Source organism: Aythya fuligula, chromosome 2 (genome assembly GCF_009819795.1).
Source record: "Aythya fuligula isolate bAytFul2 chromosome 2, bAytFul2.pri, whole genome shotgun sequence".
In the NCBI taxonomy this organism is placed as follows: domain Eukaryota; kingdom Metazoa; phylum Chordata; class Aves; order Anseriformes; family Anatidae; genus Aythya; species Aythya fuligula.
In genome coordinates this window covers 125,495,048-125,506,912 of record NC_045560.1, presented here as the reverse complement: position 1 = coordinate 125,506,912, position 11,865 = coordinate 125,495,048, and the positions used below count along the sequence as shown (strand labels likewise).

Genomic DNA, 11,865 nt, shown 5'->3' with positions numbered 1-11,865 from the left:
AATGGGAAAAAGCAGACAACTAACAGATTGCTACCCCTGATTATTTCAAATGCACTCCTCTTTCCTTCCAGCAAGAATAAGCCAGTAAGCCTTGTTTTTAACAGAAGCAACATAAACAGAATACACCAGTAATTATGTCTTTCATTTGATTCACTTTTAGCTTTTCCTGTTTTATTTACATTGGTTAAAACTAAAACAGTGAATTGGGTTGGAGGGATAAATTGTTTCTATTTTAAAAAATAACATTGACCAGCACATAGAAAAATTTTCATGTTATAAAGGATTTGTAAAGCACCACAAAAAAAAAAAAAAAAAAAAAAAAAAAAAAATGGTTATTCACAGCCAATAACTCTGTGCCATTAAGTGCTACTTAGTGAAAATAAACAAAAAACAAAGACTGTTCAGCAAGTGTTTGTTTTGAAGTCTACATAAAAATCTATACTCTTCATTGCATTATGAAATTCTGAAATCTACCAATTTCCACATTGTCTCCTGCCCCTCTATCAACTTCATCGAAACATGTCCGTTGTTTGCAATAACAAGTAGGATGAAAAAGCCTGTAATAAACAACAAGAAAAACAATACCTAACACCAGACAGAGAATAGTTAAGATGCCCACAATTGTAAAATGTATTTCCTTGACAACCAAGGGTTTCCAAAACCAATATACAAGCAGAATGCCTACAGTTACAAGGGTGTGAGTAACATAATAAATAGAAACAGGAACTTTTGTTTTTCTCCCCTTTATGTTAAAAAAGGTAAAAAGCAGGACGATTCCAATGATAGTTCTGTACAGAAATTCCATCTTCTTAGACTTGCAAAATGTTGTGTGTTGTTTCAAAGTCCAGGCAAAACCACAGCTCCAAAGAAGTATCAGCAGAATTACAGAACTTCTAGCACTTAGTAGAGTGACCAGTGAAATACTGAGTATCCAAGAAGTGATGGTAAGCAGTTTATAGAAGAGATACACCAACTTGGAAAGTACACGAAATCTGTCTTTATCAGGCAGAGATTTTCGTAATGATATCTGATAATCAACCGTTGAAAAGGAAATACCACAGAAAGACATAATAATGGCAGCATCTAAACAAAACACAAGGATAACTGTTAGACCTATTAGAAATATATTTATTTTACATTAAAATTTCTGAAGTTTTGAACAAGTACTGACCAAGTTCATGTTTCTTTGCACTTTCCTTTTACCAACATAATATTTCCTCCATGCTCCTGAACAAGTCACCTTAATTTTAAGGCTCAGTTTAGTTGCCTAAATCTAGGCATCTGTTGCCATTTGGGATCTCTTGCTGTTGCTGGTTTCACCAAAATTTTGTGTCATATTTGTCATTTCTGTCCATGGGTGCCTTAGAAACTCCCAAGGTATTGCAAGAAAAAAGCCCATAAAAACTTTGGTTTCAGAAACTGATATTGAGGCTAGGTTGTTTATATGTAGGTACCTATAACTGAGACTTGACCCTTCACATGGTCATATTTAAGATGAGGTTCATCTAACCATTGCATCTGAGTACTTATTAACTCCATGAAAAAACACTAAACAACAATGTAGGTTTTTCCATTTGGTTAGATAAAATCCAGCCCTGAGCAGGTAAATGTCTTGCACATACTGCTGCTAGCTTCAGAGCTGAAAATAGTATAGCTGCTCTCCTGCTTCTGAGATTTAAACCAGTATCTATTCCTCATACGGCATTCTGCACTGCTGGTGCATTTTTTTTATGACTCTCTCCCTTACCTGTAAAGCGTGGATGAGGATAGTGACAAGTCACAGGGCTGCTCTAAATATGTTACCAATTTCTAGATGTCCAGTTAGCCATTTTAAAAGAACTATAGGCAAGCACACACTAATGGTTCTAAAATATATACGCTAACGATATTCAACAGCTTATTCTCAAATGATGTATCATGTTTACATTAATGACTTGGTACAGTGAAACCTTATTTCCATGAATTTAGCAGAATGGATCATCTAAGAGACAGAAATTATAACTAAATGCAAAGCAATTATACAACGCAGTGTATGTTTTCCAAGGTACATTTAAAATTTTATACAATAACACGAGTTATCTTTTTAGGTAAAATACTCAGCTTTCAAATCATAGAGAAAGAAAGACTCACATTGATAGAAATTATGGTTTCTGTGTTCCATGAGTACATAAATCTGGACAAAAAGCTGTGGTGTGGTCTCCAGAAAAGTCTTGAATATCCTGAGCATGTTAATATCGGTCAGTACATCAATGGCTTGTTTTTGAATGAAGTTGGGATGGTCTGTTTCTGATACATCTCCATTGCTGTTTTGTTTAAATGCAGCTTGGCAGCCATACTTCAAAGCAAACCAATACCTATTAAAAAGAGAGACTTGATTAGACTGTTTTTTGAAAGCATGACTATATAAAATTATATGGGCTAACAAAGACTTTTCCCATTTCATTCTCCATTCACATTTTTTCTTTGAATGTAGTCCAATACTTTCTACTAAGCTAAGATCTAGTCTGATATCTGTCTGGTATCGGTGATATCAGATAATCATTTATGCCCACTGATACTGATGCAAAGTAAAAACAACTAGAAGAGAATGAGACTTGCCTGAAAAAAGATTACAAGTGTTATTTTGTTAGTTTTTTATTTCTTAAAAGATAACGCATTTCTGAAAATTCCCTCAGCATCTCTTCTCAGTCTATATGAGATACTCATTTACCTTTTTTCTATCCTTTTAAGGGAATTAGTGAATATCCAGCTGTGAATATCCAACTGCATATAATATAAGACTATAACCCCCAAGGATAACAACTGATGAAATGCAAACATACAACAGGATTTTTGGAAAAAAAAAAAATTAAAAAATTATCACTCAAACATTCTTTTCTAAATACCCAGGAAGACTTTAATTTCAGAAAATTACTGTCAAGACACAGATCTCCTGGGACTACAGATTCTATTATCTGAGTAATTTTACAAGAACAAGCCATTTCCCTTAGCAAATGAGTGCAGCTCAAAGACTTTTAGAACAATTATGGTTTATTTTCAATTAAGACTAAATTAAAATTTCCTCTAAAAGAGCAGAAAATGTAAAGATAAATAGAATTAGTTAGTCAGTTGGCTGGCATGCATTATTATGTCTAGTAAAGAACTTTTTCTAGTCAGGATTTCTCTAATGCCATGCTTAGAGATAAATAATTCCTAGCTTTGATTCCCATTTTCAAGGCCTTTACTTCGGGCATGAAGGTGGGCATAGCACCTCACAAGGGAGAGTACAAATAATTTTTAATCAAAAACCATTTGATTACGAGAGGAACCAGCTCTTGTTCGTGATAATTTTTACAAGCCGTGTTTAGGAAAACAGAACAATGTCCACTGCCTGATGTAGGACCAGAACTACAGCTGCTGCAAATTACAGTATTTCCACTGTCCCTCATGGACTCATACATACACTCAGCCATGGGGAATGGTGTGGTTCATTGCACTAGTGCTTTGGAAACCAGAAGTACTGTGTAATGCTGTCTATAGTAGATGAGATTGGGGCAACTCCAGAGGAACAGATTCTCACAGCTAATGAACTCTTGCCAGCTGAACTGTTCTCACCCTGAACCAAAGCAATGTTTGATTTCTTCTTCCAGTTACCTCATTTCAAGTGATTAGTAGCACTGGCTGTGAAGGTTGTAGACTAGACCTTGTAACTGAAGCACTGTAATAGTCACTGCCATTGCTAGTAATGGGACATGAGCTTCATACTGACTTTGCAAGGCCTCAGGACTCATGCTTGTCAGGCTTGTTCTGTTTGAAGTTTTCTTGACTTGCCTGCAATTTTGTTTTACTTGTTTTAGCTACACCAAGCTTGGTTTAGCTTGTATTTGCCACAGGAAAAAAAAAAAATAATAATAATAAAAAAATCTAATTGACCAGTTGGCTCTTTTGTTTGTTTTTGTGTGGTACAGTCATACTTTCATATGGGTTACAGTTACAAGTAGATACTCTATCTTGAATGATATATATATGACTATCATGACAACATAGAATCATAGAATCATTAAGGTTGGAAAAGACCTCCAAGATCATGTAGTCCAACTATCCCCCTACCACCAAAAGACATGTCAGAGTATAGAGTAGAGAGTAGAGTAGTATAGAGAAATATAGTCCTGGTTTGATAACAGAGGCCTTGAGATGCAGTGCAGAAAAGTAATGCATAGCACGGCTTGGCATTGGAGACAACAAGGCTGTAAACTACTCATTAAAACTCACATTCTGAAGTGCTGACCTAGAGACAGATGAAAGTTGTTTTAGGGGTAAAAAAGCCAGCAAATAAATAGCATCTAACATGACTTAAAGGGCCCATAGATACTAAATTTTGATGTATAATAAGCTGCAGATAAATTAAGAGACAGCAAAGTCCAAATGTAAATATACAAAAAAGTCCCAAAGGGAATCCTAGTGTGAAGAAGAAGCCATCAACTTGAGCCTTATATTCCTTCCATCAAGACTCCAGAAACTGGTAACTGTAATACCCCCTTACACCAGAATGAAACTGCTGAGCTCAGGATCTAGAGGAGTAGAGGACAAGTGAGCAAAACAGCAGAAAAGGGAATAGGAAGCAAGAAATATGTATAACAATTCTAAATGGATTACTACTACTGAAACTTTTTATGCATAGAAGCATTTTTTCTTATCTAGTAATAAATGGATCCAGACTAATAATGATTCTTGGAATAAACTACTGAGATTTTAATCATATAATAATTTATTGGCTTTACAAGTAATGTATTTGCCTATAAATAAAATTTTGAGCCTAACAGCCTTCAGACATCACTTTCAACCTTATTTCTGCCTTTGCATTTCCCAGATCATTTGAACTTCTAATATTCTTCTCCAATGAACCCATTTGGGCTACATCCAACAACAAAAGCCATCCTTCCTCAAGAAAATTCGCTGTTATTCAGCCAAATTTTCTAACATCATAAACATTGCTAAAGGTCTTCCCTCTTGACAGAAGAATTTAGTCATCTAGATGATGAAGACTGCATCATTCATTAGGATTTGGTTTTAGGATAAATCAAGCAGAACATCACAGACCATCACTAGGTTATCTCATACATTTGTGCAAGTCTGCAAACATGCAGGCTATGCCCTTAGCCTGGCCCCTACTTCCATTGCTTGAGACTGCATCCTAGATGACTTCAAGATTCGTGCTAAAGTGCTGTAGATTCCCAATTCCCTGGTTGTTCACAGGAACACATATACTAAGAATCCCATGAAACTTGTACAGTTGCATTTCCTTTATGCAGAAAACAGTATACAAGTGATCATTTGACACCCAGATCTCATCCCAATTTGGCACTGAAGCACAGTCCCCTTTGCTCACTGCTCAAACAGTAACCTCAGCTCAGTACCTCAGTTTTGAGTACTTAGTACCTCAGTTTACTGGAGGAGCTCAGACAGATTCCTGGTTCCTTCAGATGTTAGAAGTTTAACACCTTCACCATCTTTAAAGACCAAAACCCTTGACCCCAAGGGACACAGTGACAGGGGCCCTTCTGTTGCTACAAGTGAAAGAGTCAGGATTTGCAGGTCCTGGGTTAAGTGCATACTAGAGGAATCATGATTTATTTCCTGGAATAGTAAGCATGTTATATGTAAAGCGAGAATTTCCAGGCTTGCAACCTGGAAGCATCAGCAGAAGGTGTTAGGCAGTTATGCCACCACTGAGGAGCCTTGGAGGAAGATCTTTTGTCCTTCTCCTGACAGAGACTCTACAGACTGTAGTCCTGACACTCAGGCTGCACTCTGATTCCGTCAGCTGGCTCTAGATCCATTATTTACTCCCAAAGGAAACTGTTTTCTGGTTTTATGCTTTTGTGTATTTATTTTACTGTTTTCTGAGTAATCTCCCATAAGCAAAGAACTAAACTGCTTGGCAAGCCTTCTATAGCTTTTTCAGTTTATAAAACAATTAGGATACCAAAACATCTGGTTCTTGCATTGGAGATGTAAACATCTGGAGAGTTTACAATGTTTTCAAGAAAAAACAATTGGGTAGACCAATCTGTTAGTTGTCCATGGACTCACCAGAGCCTGTGTTTGCCTGTGAAGTGAAAACCAGCTGCATAAATTTTGAGCTGCAGAGCTCACAGCTGAGACAGCAGATGATATGCAAGGCAAACAGCAGACATATTGTAAAAAGAGTATTTCATTTGGATGCACAACTGAAATCACCTGTCAGTTTTCAGAAGCATATTCCTTCTAAGCCTAGCATGGTATACTAGGTTTCTATTGTTAAAAGAAGATATGCTATAGTATTTTTCACTAGCAATAGTTACTTTGGTTAGTCCACTTCTGACTTTGAATATTGTATAAAATACATCGTTTTTTCTGTAAAAGTCCAAATATTTCCATGACGTATTAAGAAAGATGGTGTTCCATGAGCTCCACATGTCTCTGTCACTCACTGTAGTTCACTGTGACAGATCTTTCATTTTATAAGGACATTTTGAGCTTATACTCCCATTACCATCTGCCCATTTGGTAAGCAATATTTTAGGAAGGACCTGTAGTCAACTTTTAGGCTTAGCATTGGACTAGTGCATTCAAAGCCACGGGTAGAGTTCATTCTGTACTAAGGGACAGGTCAGGCTCCAGTATTCTCTATTTGTCATGACCACTATTCACCTAAACACTGCACCTGCTCTGAACCCATCATCATTTTATTCCTACATTAATATATCTATTGCCATAGTAGCATTTTGTTCCAATATTCACAAATTAGAAGAAAAAAAAAAAAAAAAAAAAAAGTTAAAACTATTTAAACTATTTCACCTGGAATAAAAAAATGTATTAATTAAAAATATTTGATTGACTACATACTTTAGATAGAGCTACATCTTAAACTCAAGGTGAGATGGGCATGGTTGTGTGTCAATAATACAGACAAATTGCCATTTTGTTTGCCATTTACTTTTACCCTCTCTAAACTCATAAAAGATTTTTTTCATTTATTAAATATACAAACTACTTGGAAGACAAAAGAATGAAAACAGATTTCTTTACAACTATAATTGTCATATGCGAACAGTAAAAAATTATCAGTGTTTCTAAATATCATATTCACTTTGTTAGGGAAAAAAAAAAAAAAAGTTTTCTGCCCTTGCAGAGTTGCTTTGTGGAGAACAGATGTTAGGACGCCTTGTTATAAACACTCATTTAAGCACAGATCAGGTGTCTCTGTTCTTGAGCTGCTCCTACAGTTTCCTCATCATTTCTTAAGGGATGAAATTTCCTTGTATTCTCCTGTAACATTAGGAAGGCTTAGGCTCTAAATGTGACTGGAAATTCACAAATGTGACAGCTACTTGTTTTTGTTACTTCATGGCTTCAAACATCACGGGCAAGCTGTCTTGACAGTGCTTCCATGTCACCTGCTTCCTCTTAAAATTTACACTGCAGTCCCTGTACTACGGTACACATCCCATCTCACTAAACTGCACTGATGAGAGTTTGGGTGCCAGTTGGAAAGTCATAGTTCCATGGAAGGAGAGAGTGAGAGAGACCTGGCAGCAACAATTGTCTCTTCTGAATTCTGGTCAGGCAGTCACAGTTCACAGAATTATATAAATCCTTAATCAAAGGGAATTTCTTCTCTGCTGCACATTAAACCTAATCTTCTAAGTATCAAAAGGCTTGGATTAAGTCCAGGAAACTGATGTGACTGTCAATACCTTAGGGCAGAAAAGTTTTCTTAAGAAAACGTGAGCAAGTACATATTATTCTATGATTTCTAACTCACTTAAAGTAGCATTACAAAACTTCCACTTTAATTAACTCTGTACCACACTGACTTAATATTTTAAATACTTTCCTAATTACTTTGTCTTGCAGATCTTCTTGTTGTACACAAAATTGCTGGAGGCACATTACCAGCTTCAGTCTTTGTTTTTGATCCACTCAGTTTGGGTGTGGTTTACCACATGCGAAAGCTGTACAAATATAACTGGACATCATCTAGCTCAACTACATTTTTCTCATCGCTTTTTTTTTTTTAATGTCATGGAATAATACCACGTTTAACAGAGCACTTGCATTTGTTCTGATTTCTTATATATTTAGAATTCACCTTTAAAAATATGCAAAAAAATCTTTTTCATCTGCTTCTTTTTAAAGTAGGGCATCATGATCCTTCTTTTAAGCATCAAGAGACATAATAGCAACTTTCACTATCACAACTGTAGCTGCCTCTGTGGTCTGCTATTCTGACAGAAAAGTTTATTACTTGCTAAAATTTAGTCTTCCTAGTGTTCTTGACTGATGTTGCAAATTGCTAGAAGTCAGTGAATTCATACAGGGTCACATGAAAATGTTTCTTTTTTCCACATTCACTGACTGTGTTATCTTCTTAAGGTCAGTTATTATGCTGCAGCCTGTTCTTAACTCTATTGACATCGGTGGGACCCATCTATGTGGGTCAGGATGAAAATAAATTTAGTCAGTGTGGCTAATACATGTACATGTACTAATGTACATGTATTTAGGTGTACTAGTGTACACCTAAATTTTGTCTTGAAAAGCTCCTCTCAGAGAATAACATTTTATATAAAACATAACTATTATATATGGAATAATTTTAATTTTTATTTATATATTGTGCATAATGTTTCTATATTTTATGTACATATGTATTATGTTCATATATGTACACACATGTGATTTCAATATTTATAACTTAGCACTGATAGTGTGATTACAAAACCTGAAGAAAGGAAGGGAAGAATGGAGGGAGGGAGGAAGGAAGCTTGGAAGGAGAGAGAGAATTTAGCAAGGTGTATTCATATCTTCCAGTTTCAGGAATTCTAAGTTCTCTGGCTGAGTCAGTATTTACAAGTTAGTCCCTGTTTCCCTCTTTGGTAGGTTGGAAAGATATGTTCCTGCCCCAAAGTACAACCTGGTGAGGTTCACCTTAATAATTATGACCTGACTTCTGACAATATCTGTTTTGACTGTATTCACTATAGAAATAAGTATAGAAATAAATACTCATTGTCTAAATTTTCTGGATGACGAAGGAGGGCAGGAAGGAAGTGCACGTGAATACACCTAAGAAAAATGTTATATGCTTCCTATTGAAGTATATAACAGCTGATGACCAGGTACAAGCACAGGTGTCAGCTTGCTGTTATCAGCTTATACTTTACTGTATGCATTATCAAACTGATGAATTTTGAGGAGTGGCTCAAAGAGTTTTGTAATTTATGTATGTCAAATTGGATTTTTTTTCCCAACTGTAAGCAGCAGCACAGGAGAAAACATTATTTGTGCAATAGAGAACAGGTGACCAAGATGGCTACACTGCCACTGCGAAGGGCAAAATTATGTTTACTAGATAACAAACCTCTAAAAGAAGATGGGGTTAATTGTGGGAAAGATATTTGGAAATTATAGAAATTCATGGTAAGATGTATTCATTGGAAAGCGTAAGAATTAATCTATTAAAAATATGTGTGTAGAGGTAGTACTTTGAACGGATACAGCTTTTTAGTCAAGATTACATAACCAAGAGTTGAAGATGATCAGAATTTGGATCTGAATCCTAAAATTTCACGTTTAAAGAGAGGTCTTAAAGATAGGCACAAATCAGCAGGAGATTTTAGGGGAAACCTGGGTGTGTAACATCAAGCCAGAATTACAGTCTGATACAGATTACAGAGAATGATATCATAGTAGAGAAAGAGGAAGAAGGGAGGGTTACCATATGACACTGTAGTTTCTGGCTTAACATTGATCATCAGGTACCAGAAGCTGAGGTCAGGGCTTTAATTTACTTTGGAAGAAAAAAATCTCAATGGGGAAGGTTTGTAGGCAGCAAAATAAGGATGGCCAAACCTGAAGATGACGAGACTTGGAGATGGCCAAAAAGGAGTAGGCCACAGTGGGCCCAGAGATATCCCCTCTGAAAGGCAAAATCTGGTAGTGTCCCTGTGGCTGGGTGTTTGTACATCTCACTTCACAGAATCACAGAATCACAGAATTTCTAGGTTGGAAGAGACCTCAAGATCATCGAGTCCAACCTCTGACCTAACGCTAACAGTCCCCACTAAACCATATCCCTAAACTCTACATCTAAACATCTTTTAAAGACTTCCAGGGATGGTGACTCCACCACTTCCCTGGGCAGCCTGTTCCAGTGTCCAACAACCCTTTCGGTAAAGAAGTTCTTCCTAACATCCAACCTAAAACTCCCCTGGCTCAACTTAAGCCCATTCCCCCTCGTCCTGTCACCAGGCACGTGGGAGAATACACCAACCCCCACCTCGCTACAGCCTCCTTTAAGGTATCTGTAAAGAGCAATAAGGTCACCCCTGAGCCTCCTTTTCTCCAGGCTGAACCAACCCATGTCCATGGATTTGAATACAAATCCATTGGTGAAACTGAACAGGGATTTATTTATTTTTTTTCCTTTGAAATATTGTATTTTAAGATTTTCTACTGCCTGACATCAGAAAGATAAAACCTGGCAGTAAATACTTCTCTGTGAAGTCTAAGACTTTAGAATTGTAAGAGGAGTAGCAGAAAAGCAAAGCTGTTGGACAAAAGGAAAAAAATGTATATATTCAGAAGTAAAAGTTAATTGTTGTATGTAGAAACTTCATCATTTTCCTTAATCCATGATAATATAAGATGAATGAAACATGTATACTAGAGGATTTTTTACATTGGCATAAATATAGGAAGTTAAAAGAGGCATTTTAAATAAGCATTTTATTAAATGCCTCTGAGGAGTCTATATCTGCTCAGGTTTATTGAATGTTACTTACACAAAATGATGGAAATTCAGGTCCTCAGGACTTTTCATCAAAATCTTTCAAATCAGTTTTACAATAAAAGTAAAATCTTAGCAAAAATGATCTCTATAATGATAATTTTACAGTAACACCACCACAGAAGCTAAAGAAAGAATGTTAAACATATGGTATCTTAAACTACTCCTGGACATGCACCTGTCAGGAAACAAAGGTGCCTGTCACTATAACTCAGTCCCTGCAGTAAGCATTCTTACTTAGTATTGAATTACTCATTTCTTTCCCAAATTCTGGTGGTTTTCTAAGTTTTGTTAGAGTTTTGATTTCACATATTACCTCTTACTTCAGCTATGTAACTTACTCCAGCTAATGTAACCACACAAATTATCTTCCTAACATCACTTTAAAAACCTACATTTCTTTATCAAGTACAAGAGTACCTCTCTGTAAAGCAATCTTATTAAAATTATCAAAAGGATGATGAATCAAATATTATTAATAGGTCAAATGAAAACGAAAAAAAAATCTATATTTCCATCAAAACCTGGCATAATTTACTCCTGGCATAAGCAGACAAAATTTATTCACTTATGTGGAGTAGTAGTTGTTAATGCCAGCAGTGTTCCTGAAGCCATATTAACATAATAACCTGGCACTGGGATTTCTTTATAAACTGGCTAAAAGCAGTATGATTTCTCATTTTAAAATAAAATAAAATAAAATAAAATAAAATAAAATAAAATAAAATAAAATAAAATAAAATAAAATAAAATAAAATAAAATAAAATAAAAGTGCTTACCTTATAAAAATTCCACAGTGAAAGAAATGAACCAGAAAAATCCATTTGAGCTTCTCAGGATCAGTACCTTCACAGTCATTTTTAAACCACTGATAACTGAATATTTGAGTTATTAGTGATGAAAGACATCTAAAACTGATTATTAATATAGCCCAAGTATATTGTCCCTTATAGAAATATTTACTGGCTACCCAGAAATCCACTCCTATATCAACTATATAAATTATAATTCCACAAAGTAAAAAAATAAAATTCTCCTTGGTATACTTCAT

General features: G+C 35.6%; 1 protein-coding gene across 1 annotated transcript; it reads right to left on the bottom strand.

Annotated features, from left to right (window-relative positions):
- Positions 1-445: 445 nt before the first annotated feature.
- On the bottom strand, positions 446-11,865 carry XKR9 (XK related 9). The gene is made up of 3 exons (XM_032180708.1): positions 11,594-11,865; positions 2,131-2,354; positions 446-1,083 (listed from the first exon to the last, which is right to left on the bottom strand). Exons 1-3 carry the CDS (start codon positions 11,863-11,865, stop codon positions 446-448), a joined length of 1,134 nt encoding a protein of 377 aa, XP_032036599.1.

Coding starts and splice junctions, on each gene's coding strand:
- XKR9 (XM_032180708.1), bottom strand. CDS start 11,865: ATGAAGTATACCAAGGAGAATTTTATTTTTTTACTTTGTGGAATTATA. Junction 2,355..11,593: donor CACTGTGGAATTTTTATAAG/GTAAGCACTTTT, acceptor TCTTTTTAATAG/GTATTGGTTTGCTTTGAAGT. Junction 1,084..2,130: donor AAACCATAATTTCTATCAAT/GTGAGTCTTTCT, acceptor TGTTTTGTTTAG/ATGCTGCCATTATTATGTCT.